General features: G+C 43.7%; 1 protein-coding gene across 2 annotated transcripts in view; it reads left to right on the top strand.

Annotated features, from left to right (window-relative positions):
* Positions 1-16,246, top strand: part of MYO5C (myosin VC) — a 127,622-nt gene that overhangs the window by 58,576 nt on the left and 52,800 nt on the right. Inside the window, exons 9-14 of one of the 2 annotated variants that reach the window (XM_047766327.1) lie at positions 467-573; positions 3,610-3,875; positions 6,746-6,827; positions 8,907-9,047; positions 10,593-10,718; positions 14,128-14,211. In XM_047766327.1, the coding sequence (XP_047622283.1) occupies positions 467-573; positions 3,610-3,875; positions 6,746-6,827; positions 8,907-9,047; positions 10,593-10,718; positions 14,128-14,211 (806 nt within the window). The remainder of the gene's footprint in view (positions 1-466; positions 574-3,609; positions 3,876-6,745; positions 6,828-8,906; positions 9,048-10,592; positions 10,719-14,127; positions 14,212-16,246) is intronic. The other variant, XM_047766329.1, reaches the window with a different exon arrangement.

Raw genomic sequence — 16,246 nt, forward strand, 5'->3', positions numbered from 1 at the left:
GAGGGCATGAGAGCCCATTGCCTTGGTCCAAACAGGCAAGTTTCCTGGTGCAGAGCTGGAAGGGCAAATGCAATCCGTCCGGCACCCTCCATAAAAAGAAAAAAGGGAATTTATGAGCAAAAAAGAAAAAAAAATTAACAATCAAGAAAGCACAGCATACAGAATGAAAAAGAACTGATTCTCCCAGGAGCCTGATGTGAAATAGTCACTCAGATACTAGTTTTTGTGTTGAAATTCCTAGAAGCCACTGCAAAAGGGAAGCCTGGTGGGTTGTAGAGGTTGTGCTGTGTGCCTGCACATGTCAAACTAGAAAGACAGAGAATGGGGCCCACTCCCTGTTCCCTGTTCCAGCTCTTGGCACTGATGGTACCAGAGTGTCCTAAATGAATTCAGGTGCTTATCTTACTAGTGATTAAGCAAGAGAAGAAATTCAGTATTCCTAATTTGGGGAAATTTTTGTTTTCAGGTTTCAAAGAAGATTTTCAGATGGATGTTTTTAAAATTCTTGCAGCCATCCTACATCTGGGCAACGTGGAGATCATAGCAGTGGGCAGCGAGAGATCGGCGGTCAGTGTAAGATATGTGTTCCTTTTAACCTTCCTGTATTGGGAAGATCATCAGTAGAACCTCTCACTGTAATTCAGTTTTAGATTTTAACACCAGGCACTACTGGGGAGACCAGTTTAACAGGAGCGAGGAAGCAGGACTTTCCATGGATTGCCTTCAAAGTGTAAAGCTTCTTTCCCTTGCAACAGTAGGGACCGGGGCAGGGAATGCATTCTCTGTTCTTCTCTTATTCAACACATTTTGACTGAGCGCTTACAGTGTGCCGGACACTGTTGCAGGCTCTGGAGAAACAGCAACAAACAAACCAAAATCAGCAGGTCTTCACGAAGCATATGATCTGGCAGAGGAAGGTGGAGGGGATGAGACATGACAAACATTTATAGGCTCTGGCAGCTGGGGATGGCCATTAAAAAGGAAAATAAAGCAGAGAAGGGGTGGGCTATGCCTTTTGTACAGGGTATTCAGAGAAAGCCTTTCTGATTTGGTAAAGATGTGATTTGTGCCTATATCTGGGGGAAGAGTGTTTGAAGTAGAGGGAACAGTGAGTGCAAGGCCCTCAGGCAGGCAGGAAGTATTATTGCAAAAATAGCTGTAAGGTTGGTAAATGCGAAAAAGAAAACACATGCAAGGAGGGGTGGTAGACCAGGCCAGAAAATGTTGAGGGTGGAGGGGGTGGTACAGATCATGGATGGCCTTAAGAGCATTGGACAGTTTTAAGCAGAAAGGATGCCTCCTACCTCCTGACACTCTCTTAATCAAACACCAATGTTTCTGCCTTCCTCTCTAGAAATAGATTCCCATGTAAGTTTTGTGACAGATATCATTACTTATTGGACACAAAATAAGCTTATATGTGTCTCTTTGGCAACAGATGTCAGGAGTGGTGATTCTTAGAATGAGGTGTGTGTTGGGTTATTCTCAAAAATATCCATGTAAAGAGAACTATTACACAGTTTAAAAAAGTTTCTGTGAAATGCAACATCCCCTTACTATTAAAGCTTTGTATTAACACATGTGTCTTAGTCAACTCTGGTTGCCATAACAAAATACCACATGCAGGGTGGCTTAGCAACAGAAATTTATTTTCTCACAGACCTGGAGGCTGGCGGTCTAAGGTCATGGTGACTGCCTGGTTGATTCTGGGTGAGGGCCTTCTTCCTGGCTTGCATACAGCTGCCTTCTAGCTCTGTCCTCACATGGCAGAGAGAAAGCAAGTTCTAGTTTATTTTCTTAGAAGGACAGTAATCCCATCTGGGGGCTCCATCCACAGGATCTCATATAAACCTCCCAAAGGCCCCACTTCCAAATACCATCACATCAGGGGTTAGGGGTTCAACGTATGAATTTTTCATATAACTGAAACAAACATTCAGTCTATAACTATGTCTATTTTCATGTCCCCATAACATGTGATGGGAACAGTTGTTATTTTATATATATGGCAGTTTCTCATCTCTGGCACCTGCCATTTAAGGGGAAAGAACACCAAGAGTGGAGCATATACTTTTCTTGACCTAGAGCTTCAATCCTGTTGCCCTATGACCAAGAAGTAATTCTCCTTCTTCTCTTCAAATTCTTACAATAAGCATCCCCCTCCCCCTATATCTAGCCCTCCCAGGGTCAGTCATTTCACAAAGAACTGGGAAGTTTGGTGAGGGCTCCTGACCTTGGGTAGGAGCATGGAGTGTCTATAGTTCTCCCTCTAGTTCTTTGCCAGAGATGAGCTTCTGCACTTTTCCTTCTCAAACTCCCATAGAGTAAAAATAAGATGTCCACCCAGCAAATGCCCTTGCTTTGAACTCCATCCTGTGAAATTTGTTGTGAAGATAGTATTTTAAATAGTTAAAATTGGTAGACTAGAAATCCTTTGTCTAACAATTTTACGAGACAGATTTTATTTTAAAAAAAAGTCAAATAATTGCAGAAGATTACTAGTCCTATAATTTTCATTTATTTGCATCAAATATTGGCCAAATTCAATATGGATGAAGCCATTGTATTTTTTAAAAATTGCTGCCCCTTTGCATTTCCCCTGTAGCTACACCTACAGCTGAAGGTTTGTGACTCAGAAGTTTTGGTTCCTGCTTCGTTGGAAGGAAACCAATGGGCCTGCCTGTCCTCTCCCCAGTGAAGGGGTCAGGAACATCAAAGACACACTCACATCATTGTGAACTTGGTCAGAAGCCATGTGGGTGGGTAGTGGAGAGGTGGCAGGACTCACTGTAATCTGATGGTTTTTAATTACAGTCATGGTTTTCTCAATTGGCTGAGATGGTGTCAACAGATTAATCTGCCTCTGCAAGTTCCCCTGCCCAAGGAGACGGGTAGTACTCAGTCACACGGGGTCATATCGCCTTGCTTAGTGACAAGGAACCCTTGTCCGTGTGGTCTAAAGACAAATGGGAGCAGACCACTCCTTGTCTGCTGGCCAGTGGGGCAGCTCTCATGCCCAGGCTTGCGAGAGAAACAAGGTTCACTTTGTACATCCAGGAGTCCTCCGCCACTAGTCTTACCTTGGCTGGAAAGCTGCTTTAGTCCAGAGAGCCCACCATGTTCTCTCTGACAACGACACCTAGGTACCTCCTGGGCCAGACACATCCTCCTACCCACTCCTCTGGCAAAACCTGACCACACACATGGAAGGACAGGGCAAGTTCAGGCTCTGACAGGGGGCCTGGGTGTGAGGCAGAGGGAAGAGAGGCCTCAAACATGCACAGTGCACAGGAGAGGGGGAAGCATTGCTTCTGTAGCCTAATCACTACTGACATTCTTTGGCCAGAAGTAACATCCAGGTAGAACACAGCCCAGGACCACCTGGCATTACCACAGTGGTGCCCTGCCAAAGGTCAGGTGCAGGCTCAGTGCCACTTCAGGCTCTTCTGCTTCACCCCCAGACGGGGCTCTGCCTAATGGGCATGGTCCTTCTCAGCCCAGCTCATCCTCCTCTTTCTGGCAGGCCTGAGCAGAGACCCAGGGGCCTGGCTGGGTGGGCTGGTGCTGGTTTAGATGACCTGACAGGGCTTGGGCTTTTCACTTTTGAAGGAGGACGACAGTCACTTGAAGGTGTTCTGTGAGCTCCTGGGCCTGGAGAGCGGCAAAGTGGCTCAGTGGCTATGCAATCGCAAGATCATCACGACCTCTGAGACGGTGGTGAAGCCCATGACCAGGCCCCAGGCCACCAATGCCAGGGATGCACTGGCCAAAAAGATCTATGCGCACCTGTTTGACTTCATAGTGGAGAGAATTAATCAAGCCTTGCAGTTTTCAGGCAAGCAGCACACTTTTATTGGTGTTTTGGACATTTATGGGTAAGATTCTCTTCAGTGAACCTGTCTTTCCTCATTTAAATGTCAAATGACTGTTATTTTTAGATCATTTTATTCTGGTTGTGCTTTGATGTTTCATATGATCAGAAAGATGATGTTCTTTGTTTTTTTAACACATGGGTGCTAAGTACAGTCCCCTAGGCTATGCTTTATTTAATATCCTCTTTACCCAGATAAAAGGCTGTATTAAATAAATTCTAATTTGATAATGACCAACATCAAGAGCCATATGCCAGCTACCGTGCTACGTGGTTTCTGTGCACTTTGTCAGACAACCTTATAATTAGATGAAACAACTAAGACGCAGGAAGACTCATTCACGGTTGCTCTGCTGATGCTAGAAGCCAGCACTATATGAGGATCTCACCAACTTCAGCTTCCCTACAGAGGCCCTGTGAGGTGTGGAGCTTTAACATACCTCTCCTGTTTCATAGGGAGGAAATCACAGCAGTCCTGCACCTTGTCCATACTCCCAGGGCCGGAGTGGACTCAAACCCAGAGCTTTTACCAACCAGCCTCCTCATACCTAATCCTCTTCCATTCTTGGACAATAAGGGTTGTGTGTTTGCTCCATTCTCCAAGAACTCTAATATACTTGGGAGACTACATTCCCACAGTGGAATTTTTTCCTTGCTTCTTTGCCCAGTCCTGCTTTTCTAAATCCAGGGTCAGACTCATGCTAAAGACACTTGCAGAACAGCCAGAGAGGGGGTTCCCATTGTGGCTCAGTAGGTTCAGAACCTGATGACTCTGTGAGGATGTGAATTCAATTCTGGCCCTCACTCAGTGGGTTAAGTATCCCATGTTGCTGTGGCTGTGGTGTAGGCTGGCAGCTGCAGCTCCAGTTTGACTCCTGGCCTGGGAACTTCCATATGTTCCAGGTTTAGCTATAAAAAGAACAAAATTAAAAAAAAAAAAAAAAGCCAGAGAGAGTGCCTGAGGCCAGGCCAGAGTGGAGGCGGGCCTTGACAGGAGATAGCTTTTGTTTGATAGCCACTGGCCACAGGTGCCCAACCCTTCCCTCTCCCAGGACCAGCCCTGGTTTCTCAGGGGGAGGAGGGTCAGCTTGTCCCAGGGGAGGCATCACAGAGTATCCACCTGGATGGGGACGATCCCCAACATCCTGGGAAGACCAGCTCACCCTCCCCTCGCCAGACAGAAAAGCTGCTCTACTGGCCTGCTGCTGCCTGCTGGAGAGGGGTCAGATGGAAGGGGCCTTGAAATTTCACAGAGAATCAGCCTTTCCATAGCTATTGAATGTGGGACTGTGCCTCAAGGGAGTTACTTTGTTTAACTTAGGTTCTAAGTTAATACCTATGACTTCCAGTTAATAGCGTATGTCAACGGTTATAAAATAGTGATACATTGCTGGAGTAGTCTAGTGAATTATTGACCTTGTCTCTTCTAAAAAACGGATTTGAGCACCCTGTAATCACTTAAAAGGGAATAGTCTTGCTAGACAATAGTCTCTTTCATTGTGGTGAAAATAAATGATTGTTGTATTATTCTCTATTCTTTCCTGTGTTTTTTAAATGCCTTTGAAATAAGTAGCCCTTTGTTTTAAGATATTATTTCATTCAGGAACAAATACTCATGTGCCAGGAACTATTGGGTGCAACCAGTGAACAGAATAGACATATGGCCCCTGCCCTCTTGAGACCTAAATTTTAGTGAAGGAGGCAGGCAGATAACTTGAGATCAGGGTGATTCCTGGGAGGGGAGTAAGTGGATGGACATGCATGGACAGCCAAAAAAGAAAAAAAAAGAAAGAACCAGAGCTTTAGAGGCACCAAGAGCTGGGGTCAAATTGTGTGTCCGTCACCACTCTGTGATGGTCACCGTCTTTTCTGACCCTCTTGTGTAACGGTTGGGTCACGGCAGCCCTCCACCAAGAGCGGTCTTAAGTGAGGTGACGAGCGACAGTGCTAACAGCTATAAGCACTCAGCTTCTTCCTGGCATGGGTGCTCATCTGGCCATATGGTGAAACTGGTGCCCCAGTTTTGTTCAGCCCACATCATGTTTCATAGAGCAGGATAATGCGCACAGGAGTCCAGGTTTCTTGATTCTCTTGAGAATCAGGCGACCTCATGTCCTGACCTGTATTCATCCATAGCCACAGCTGGCTGGTGCTGAGTAGCAGCTGCCATGCAGGGCAGTCCTGGTTATCACAGCCCCCGCACAGTTCCAGCCTGCTCCCCATTCTGTTTCTTGCTGACCTCATGATGAGTTTGCAGCTCCAGAGACAGCCACTCAGGGTCTGAAGATGGAGGTGGGGCTGTGTCTGCCTTGGACCTGATGGGTCTACTGGGCTCTGGATATTAGATGTCCTTGCTCTTTTCCTCCAAGGACTGTGAAATTATACCTTGGGAAAGCAAAACTGTGCTGCCTCTGCCTTCAACACAGAGTGTGGCAACAGGAAACTATTGCTTTTTCACTGAAAGCAAAGGTGTTACAATTGAGTGGGCACCCAGCTGGGTCTGACCCTGGCTGTGTGACCTAAGGCAAGTTCCCTAGCTTCTCAGTCTTATTTCCTTATCATAAAGTGAGGATAATAAGGCTGATGTCAGTGTTGTTATGTGGATTAAATGATACGCCATATGTCATGTGATGTGAGTGTTTTAATGCCAGCCTCAGGTTTTGTAACAGACCAGATTCTTTCCTGGGGCAGCCTGGAAAGAGATGATTTATAAACTGACTGCCAGGATGTTTAAACCAGAAGCTTTGAAGCATATTTAAAACTTGCCGAAAACACAGACAACTTTTCAGCTATAAAGTTTGACAAAAAAAAAACCTATGAATGAATGTGTATGTCTTTCAAGTTACATCTTAACTTTTTTAAACTTTATTTCAGTTTTGAAACCTTTGATGTGAACAGCTTTGAACAGTTTTGCATCAATTATGCTAACGAAAAGCTGCAACAGCAGTTTAACCTGGTAGGTGATTTTCGTGCATGCATGTGTGCAGGCATGCGTTTGTGTGGGGTGGGGGGAGGGAGAGAGAAAAAGCAGGGGTGAGAGGGAGGGAGAGAACACAGAAACTCCCTCTGGCTCCTTCCTGCTTCAAATCTTCCTATTGTTAAAGGGGTCACATGCTGTGTCACTGCCCCATCTTGTGGCCATATCTTGAAGCTGCACCTTCCCATCCTACTTCATCTTTTTTGGAGCAGCCTTTCTTGGCCAGATTCCCCTGCAGCCAGGCAAAACAACCTAGTTTCCTGAAGGCTCCAGCCCTTGTGCACCTGCTGCTCTCTCTGCCACAATCCACCTACTCCTGTTCTTTCCCCATCCCTTCTTCTTTACCTGGAGAACTCTTGCTTTTCTTTTGAAATTCAACTTCTCCCTGACAACCCCTGAGAAGACATCATGTGTGACATCATGGAGGGCATGGGCTTTTGCTCAAACTGAACTGGGTTTGAATCTCACCTCTACCACCTCCTTCCTCTGGGACCTTGGGCTCTCTGATGTTCTTGTGCAAAGACCCTACATTGACTCATATTTGGTAAACATTTCTTTGTTTTCCTATTCCTTGCCCCAGAATTAGTCCATGTATATGCACTAGATTTCAACCCATTGCAAATATGTATTCTGTTAGCATTCTCAAAGATTCTCTGGAAGTTTAGCATTTAGTGACTGAACTCATGTTTATTCCAAGTGAATGTGCAGCACAGCTCACCTGAAGACAAAACAGATCCTGTCTCTCCCAAAACTCCAGTGCCACCTTATTCCCAACACACACATTTGCCCCAACCCCAGAATGATGCATGTACAAGACATCCCCTGAAAATAGCAATAAGAGGCTGCAATTCCATTTTTTCCTTTTTTATTCTACTTTTCCTCCTCTTCTATTTTGTCCTCCTTTTGTTGTTGTTGTTGTAGCATCATCTACCAATGGGCAGATCCTCCTGGGAGAGGTAATACTTTAAATATCAGCATAAAAATGCTAGTGAGCCCCCTAGCTCCTGTCCCATAAATCTGCCCACTGTTTGACTGCTGCACATGGGTGGCCTCAGGGAGCTCAGCAGTGAAAAAATGAACCTGCCACCTTCCCCTCTTGGCCTCCTCACCCTCCATGCTCCCTTTTGTGGTTAAAGCTCCAGTATCCTGAGCTTCATGTTCATCCCAACTCCTTCCTTTTCCCTCACTTTCCTCCCAGTGACCAGCCTCCAAAGAACCTGGGCTGGGTCCTGACTGGGCTCTCTGCCTCCAGTCCTGTCTTCTTCAAAGCCATCCCTACCCCTAAACTGAGGTATCTTTCCAGAATGTAGATCTCATCATGAACTGTGAGTCCTCACTGCCTCTAGGAAAATGTCACAGGACTGAGATTCTCTGGGGCAGTTCACAGGGGGCTGGTATGTTCTCCCCTCTGCTGTCCTTTGCAGTCCCACCCCATCTGCCCTCTTGCACTTTCCTTATTGCCTTGTCTGGCCCTTGTGGCCTGTCTGCTTCTCACCCACCTGTTGGGCTTCTATGCAGTTCCCAGTGGGATTCTCCTGAGGGGGCCTTGCTCCTCATAGCCTCTCCCCCTTTCTCCACCTGCAGCCAGGATGAGCCTGAGCCAGCCCTCTGGGGGGCCTTCTTGATATCCTCATAGCCCAAACAAATAATGAACAAAGCTCTCTAAGTTGTTGGCTTCTCACACTGGCCCCACAGCCAGCATTTTTGGGTAGGCTGGCTTCCACCCAGCCAAAGAGGGTCTGCCTTGGACAACAGCAGTGGCTGTGAGAGGGAAGGGGCTCCAGGACCACTCTGAGTGCTGGAAGTGGCAGGCGGGCCCAGGCCTTACACCCCAGGATGTGGGGACCCACTTAGACTGGGAGGGAAGATAACAGCTAGCCCATGATAGGACTTCAGCAGCATTGAGCATAGATATGGGGAGCTGCATAAATCTCAGGGTCTTCCATAAACGTTACCAATCTGTCATGAATCTACATTTTGCACATGTTTACCTCCTGTTCTTCAGACACACATCGTGATATTCTCTTTTACTTTCTGTATTAACTTCTGGATTCCCAGCATGTCTTTAAACTTGAACAAGAAGAATATATGAAGGAAGATATTCCTTGGACTCTGATAGATTTTTATGACAACCAACCCGTTATCGACCTGATTGAGGCAAAAATGGGCATTTTGGAGTTACTGGATGAAGAATGCTTGGTAACTTTTAAAAATAACTTGTTTTCAACTTCTGAGTAGTAATAGATGAGCATATTGCAAAATTGGGTGTGTGAGTGTGTCTTTTTTCATTCACATGTATGTATTTCATTCCTGATGTATTAACAACTGGTTGGATGTTAATGCTGGGACAGCAGTCAAGAGCAGGAATCCCAGAGGGCAGGGAGGACTTCCCACCCTCAATATGTATAGCCCACCCTTGGGTAACACAACCTCTAGGTCATGTCCATTAGGGAGGAGCCCTCTGAAGCTGTCCCTGGGTATATATATATTCAGTGGACATGGACACAGCAAGTGACCACACACCAGTTGTTAATGACTATAAGAATTTAGTTTTCTTTTACTTCCTGATTCTATGAGTCACCCATTGGGAGGTGCAACTGAAAAATCAACATCATACAATTGAGGGAAGAGTCTCTGGGAATTTTCCTATTATTATTATTATTACCCTCTGGGAGGAACATCTGGATAGTGAGTCAGCCTAGCATTGTTCCTCATGGAGCCATAGAAAAAATAATCTACAGGACAGTATTCATGTTTGGGTTTAAATGTTGTATTTTGATGTTTAAACATACGTCTGTTTCTTTTCCAAAGGTTTATTTGTGTTCCGCCAAATGAGTATATTGTTAAAGACTTACTGGTATTTTCTCCCTAGAATTCCCAATTCCGTGGTTCTTCTCACAGATGATCCTTTCTGATACAACTTGTGCTTTAACCCCAGCAGTGATGTGAGATTAAAAAGCACGCATCAAGGCCAAACATTCTGGAATAATCTACTGGGGGCAGGGTGCATAGGTCAAGGTAGTCTCTAGGAAATATTTTGCCCACTCTACAGAGACACTCCCTAGGTGACAATGTCAAAGAAGCATGAAGGAGTCATTTTGACACGATGGGGTATTAGATTCAGCGTAAGTATAATGGATGGCTTCAAAATCACCAGTATCAGGAACAAGTTTTGCAACTAGCTTAGTTTGAGTAGGTAAGAGCTTAGTTGGGGGACTGACTAAGCAGTAAAACAAAAGAACTAACTAAAAGGACTAACTAAGCAGTAAAACAAAAGAAAGACTCTTCCTGAGGCAGGAGACGGGGAGGATTACTTTGGGGTGAGGAACTTCTCCCTTTCAACTAAAAATAAAAATCACGCTCACCTAATGGAACCCATGGTACTTTTTCCTGGACCTTTGGAAATCTTTGAGGAAAAAAAAAAATACTAAAATACTGCCAATTTTGAAGAAATAAAATCCTTCATTCTTATGTCATTATAGGACCATTTCCTTTTTGTCGATAACACTTTGTTCTTCTAAAAGGGCATTGATCTGTCCCTTTAAATATCACTCTAAAGAATGTTAAGATCAAGGATAGATTTCTGCCTGGAGTTGCATTTGAAAAAGGAGTCTTGGATCTGGAGTAGGTCACTCTGAGGTGCTAACTCATCTTGGTGTCTTCGAGTTAGCACTTTTCTGTACCTCTGTTAACCTTTCATCTCTAGTGTTCTTACTTACTAGTTGGCTTGCTTTTCTCTTCCAGTTACCACATGGGACTGATGAAAACTGGCTTCAAAAGTTGTATAATAATTTTATCAACAAGAACTCTTTGTTTGAAAAACCGAGAATGTCAAACACATCTTTCATCATCCAACACTTTGCTGATAAGGTACAGTGACAGTCTGACAGTGCTGTCTGCCCCCAGCCCACCCTGTCTCCTGGGGGACAGGTAGGCCAGGGACTTTAATGATTGGATCCGTCACACTTAGCATGTAGCTTTGATGCAGGATACCTGTGTGTACATGTGTGTAACAATTCTGAATTTGTCTTTACCTCAAAATATATAAGTTTGATTGTATTATTTGAAAGGTAAACATGTTTCCATTGGACCTCACTTATGATTTGGGCTTATTATGAATTCATTAACCTTTTATCAGTGTATTTTCTCTATGAAATTGTTATAATCAAGACAGCATAGTTGGCCTTCCTCAGTGGCCTAGTGGTTAAAGGATCTGATATTGCCACTGCTGTGGCTTAAGGTCAGTCCCTGGCCCAGGAACTTCCCCATGCTCCATGACCAGAAAAAAAAAAAGACAGCATGGTTGTTTCCTACATTGAAAGCTATGTCTTTTTTCAACGCTTTCCTTTTTTATTGACTCAAGATGATGGATTTTCTATGTGATCTTTATTTTCTACATTAATTAATTAATTTCTTTATCGTCTTTTTAGGGCCACACCCACAGCATATGGAATTTCCCAGGCTAGGGGTCAAATGAGAGTGGTAGCTGCCAGCCTACACCACAGCCACAGCAATGCCAGATCCGAGCCATGTCTGTGACCTACGCCACAGCTCAAGGCAATGCCAGATCCTTAACCCACTGAGTGAGGCCAAGGACTGAACCAGTGTCTTCATGGATATTAGTTGGGTTCATTACTGCTGAGCCACAACGGGAAATCCTATTTTCTACTTTATATGTCTCCTATTTCTTATGAAAAAAGTTATTTTAATAAAAAATTATTTTAAAAGTAAATTACAGAAAACTTAGAAAACGGAAGGAAAAAAGAAAATTCTCCAAAACCACCTGTCCTAAGCATGCTTTCTTATCTTGCTTTCCTTCCTTAAGGATTCTCCTGCCCTCTGTGTTAGTGCCCAGTTGGGTGTTACTCCAGTGGCCTGGCTGGTACCTGGGGATTGTGGGGACAGCCTGTGCTTCCCTGTCCTAGAGGCCAGTGCTGTGGGTTGTCTGCTGGTCGTCATACCTGGTGCCCAGGGAGCAAGGGAGGGGATATCTGTAATAACCTTGGAGGTCTGGAGGAACTCTATTAAACCTGATTGCCTTTTAGTGCTTAGAGACTTGCAGATAGGTTCTTGAAAAGATTCGCATGAAATGAATCATGTTATATCAAGTTATGTTTCCTAGTTGTCCTTTGTAATTTCACAGTTCTGATCCCATGGTGGCGGGTGGGGATCAGACTTCATGTAAAGCACATATGGGATTTACTTTAAGAGATGGTCTCAATAGTACATGGTTTCTTTATATTTAATTCTTGTCATTTGGTACTTGTAAGAAGACCCTCTTAAAAGAACAAACAATGCAGCATTTTGTGTGGATCGTGGATTGGTGGGAAGAAACCACACATGCTATAAGGTTAGCTTAAGTTCTCAATTTAATTAGCCAAGGAAATAAAATTGTTCTGAAATCAAGGCAGCTTCACTTAGATTCAGCAAATCAGTGCACTTTGCCTAGATCTCCACAGCCTCCAAGAGAAGCACTCAGCTGCCTGTGACACTGCTCCTGCAAATAGTCTCCCAGTTCTGTGTTTGTTACACCTTTGCTCATTTATACTAGTGGTTCACACACTAGCCCAGAAGAGTTTATACCACCATCCATGTGTTTGATTCACAAGGGTGTGTTTACAGACAGCTAGTGTTCCTGGTTCTTAACCTGAACTCTGCACCAGTAAGGACACTTTCCTATGCAGGGGACAAAGCAGAGTCTTTGCCCAGGGTCCCTGCATACCCTCTCTGCCTCCAGGTTCCAGCACCCCTGAAAACCTGTTTTTAAATTTTTATTGTTTTATTTATGAAGACTATATATCACATATTGAAATATATACTCCAGAGACCTGGCTATTACAAAGAAAGCTTCAATGAACATAAAAGTACATAAATATTTTTAAATTAATGTTTTTGTTTTCTTCAGATATATACCCAGGAGTACCATTGCTCCATCACATGGTAGTTCTATTTTTAATTTTTTGAGGAATCTCTGTATTGTTTTTCATAGTGGCTGCATCGCTTTATATTCCCACCAACAGTGTAAGAGAGGTCCCTTTTCTCCACATCCTTGCCAACACTTTTAATTGGTTGTCTTCTTGATGATAGCTATTCTGACAGGTGTGAAGTGATACCTCACTGAGGTTTTGATTTGCCTTTCCCTGATGACTGTGATGTTGAGCATCTTTGCACATGCATGTTGGCCATCTGTACGTCTTCTTCAGAAAAATGTCTATTCAGATCCTCTGCCCAGTTTTTAATAGGATTATTTGTTTGAAATTGAGTTGTATGAGTTCTTAGTATATTCTGGATATTAATCTGATAAGATATGTCACTTGCAAATAACTTCTTCCATTCAGTAGGTGGCCTTTTTGTTCTGTTGATAGTTTGCTTCACTATGCAAAAGCTTTTTGGTTTGATGTAGTGCCATTTGTTTATTTTTGCTTTTGTTCCCCTTGCCTGAGAGACATATCTGAAAAGGTATTATTAAGACTGATATCAATGAGCATACTACCTATGTTTTCTTTTAGAAATTTTAAGAAAATACCGGCAGTATGCTCTTACCTCCTTTTTCAAAGATTAATTGTCACAAAAGTATAGGTTCATTTCTGGGCTCTCTAACCTGTTCCGTTGATCTATGTGTCTGTTTTTGTGCCAGTGCCATACTGTTTTGATGACTGTAGCTTTGTACCTAACCTGAGATTTGAATGTTTAAGCAGCCACCCTGGATGTGTTGTTTTCTGAGGGATTCAAGGAGTCTTACAAATCAGAAAGGGCTGCCTTGAGGGTTTTCCTAAGCCGGATTCAAACAGTGCCCCACTCTAAACCTGATTGTAAGGGTTTTATGGCCCTGGAAAGCTTTGTGGTCAGCTGGTCAGTTTTTCTTTCCTTTCTACCTCATTCATGCTGATTTAGGAAGACATTTCTCTTTAAACCCAAAGGTGGCCATTGGGCTTCCAAGGCAAAGGAAGCCCTAAGCCAGGTCTTCTTGTATTAATTGCACATGTTACGGGGAATGACCAGTCACTTGTGGCCAGAGGGAACTAACAGGCATGTGCAGTGTTGTCAGTATCCAGTGAAAAGTCCAAGCAATGGAAGAGCCTGGCACTTTCCAGCATATGACATATTCCCAGCTTTTTCTATAATGAGGTTGCTTTGGTAAACAGAAACCTGATCTCTTTAAAACATTGCCTGTGTTGCCCCTTCAATATTCTTTCTTTAAAAAGAAAAGAAACTCATGGTATTTAGATGCTGTCTGCTTTTGCCTCTTTGTAAATAATTAATTCTTTTCTTTGCATAGGTAGAGTATAAATGTGAAGGTTTCCTTGAGAAAAACAGAGACACTGTCTATGACATGTTGGTTGAAATCCTGAGAGCAAGCAAGGTTTGTAAAGTCCTAAGGGGTAATTAAGTTTATCCTTTATGTACTTGACATGGAGCTACACATGCATCAGGAAAGAGGGAGAAGTGTGTGCATGTTAAATGTCTTGTAGTAGCAAATTATAGCTGCTACATACAAAAATATGACTGTTTTAGACTTGGCACTAAAATGTTTCTGGCTTCTGAAAGCATGCCAGTGTTCACTATGTGCAAAATCAGAGACCAAATGTGCAGATGAGAGGAAGGACAGCTAATATGATCTTTAAAGAATCAGAATTCACATTTTATTCATTCACTCTCAAATGCTTATACAACACCTAGCATGTGCCAAGCACTGTCCTAGATCCTGGGGATACAGCAGTGAATAAGGCAGACAGGGTTCCTGCCCTCATGGAGCTCACATTCCCAGAGGGAGTGACAGACCTTAAACATGCAAGCCAGCAGTGGTAGGTAGTGCTAAGGAAGTGCTCAAGGAAAACCAAAGGAAGAGGAAGTGCTGCTCTGGGTGCGTGAGCTCCAAAAATCCACGGTTCTGTGATGAGGTATCACCGTAAGAGTGATTACTGACTTTTTCTTTTCCTTTTTAAGCATTTCTTTCAATTTTAGAATTTTAAGAATTCAAACTCTTAAAATTTGAAAATAAGAACAGTTCACACACAAACTTTCATTTTTGTGAAGCCTGGGTTATCCTCTTTATTTTCCTACTTTTAAAAGATCCCCAGTCATTTTGTGTGTGTGTGTGTGTTTATTTTTTTTTGTTGTTGTTGTTTTTGTCTTCAGGGCCACACCGGTGGGCTAGGGGTCGAATCAGAGCTACAGCTTCTGGCCTGCTCCACAGCCACAGCAAGGCCACATCTGAGCTGCATCCACAACCTATGCTGCAGCTTATGGATCCTTAACTTACTGAGCAAGGCCAGGGATCGAACCTGCATCCTCATGGATACTATGTCGAGTTCTTATCTCAATGAGCCACAATGGGTACTCCCCCCAAATCCTTTCCTGATGGTCAAGTATTTTGACCCCTTCCCACATGTACCTGAGCACTTCCACTAATGGAATAAATAAAGCACAGGCAATGGCAACTTCAATTATTAAAGTTGATTTATAACAGAGAAGTCAATGTAAAAATGGCCTGTATTTTTCAGACAAAATTAGTGAGTTAACTCACCAATTGCTGACTCACCCCAGGCTTACCTGGGGTTCAGTATGGAGGAGGAACACAGTGTCTGGTGAGGCCACTGAGCCCACAGGCCGTCAGAGGCCTGGGGATTTCAGGTTCACTTGTTCCACAGGTGATACAGGATGCATCAGGCAGGAATTCTCCCCTGAAGGAGATTCTCAATGTCTGATTTAAAAGAAGAAAATACGAGGGCTTCTCCAGAAGAGAGGATAGGACATTTAAAGAAATAACTGATGGAGTTCCCGTTGTGGCTCAGTGGTAACAAACCCAACTAGTATCCATGAGGTTGTGCGTTTGATCCCTGGCCTCGCTCTGTGGGTTAAGGATCTGGTGTTGCCATGAGCTGTGGTGTAGGTCACAGATGCAGCTTGGATCCTGCCTTGCAGTAGCTGTCGTGCAGGCTGGCAGCTAACTTCCATATGCCATGTGCGGCCGTAAAAAGAAAAAAGAAAAATAAAAAAATAAAGAAATAACTGATGCAAGATAGAAAGTAATGAGTGTCTTAAAAGAGGTGCAAATTCAAGATTAAGATAATTCAGAAGAAGTTGGGATTAATTCATGCTGGGACATAGGGAAGGTGTTGTGAAGGGAGGTCTGGAAAGTATTATAGTAGAACCTTGACTAATGGGTAGGTTTTGAATCTTTGAGGATAAGAATGTGGGGTTAGGAGGGTGGGCATTGCAAGTGCAAAAGCAACATGAGCAAAGGCATAGAAGTGGGAATAAATGTTTCTACTTTTCTGACACTTGAGGTAATACTTACATGCAGACATTCAATGGTTTCCTTCTCCCATTCCTGGGAAAGAAGCCAGGAGCCATCTCAAGTGAGGAGGACCCCCTCGTAGAACTGAGATTTGGCC

Source organism: Phacochoerus africanus, chromosome 2, assembly GCF_016906955.1.
Source record: "Phacochoerus africanus isolate WHEZ1 chromosome 2, ROS_Pafr_v1, whole genome shotgun sequence".
Taxonomy (NCBI): domain Eukaryota; kingdom Metazoa; phylum Chordata; class Mammalia; order Artiodactyla; family Suidae; genus Phacochoerus; species Phacochoerus africanus.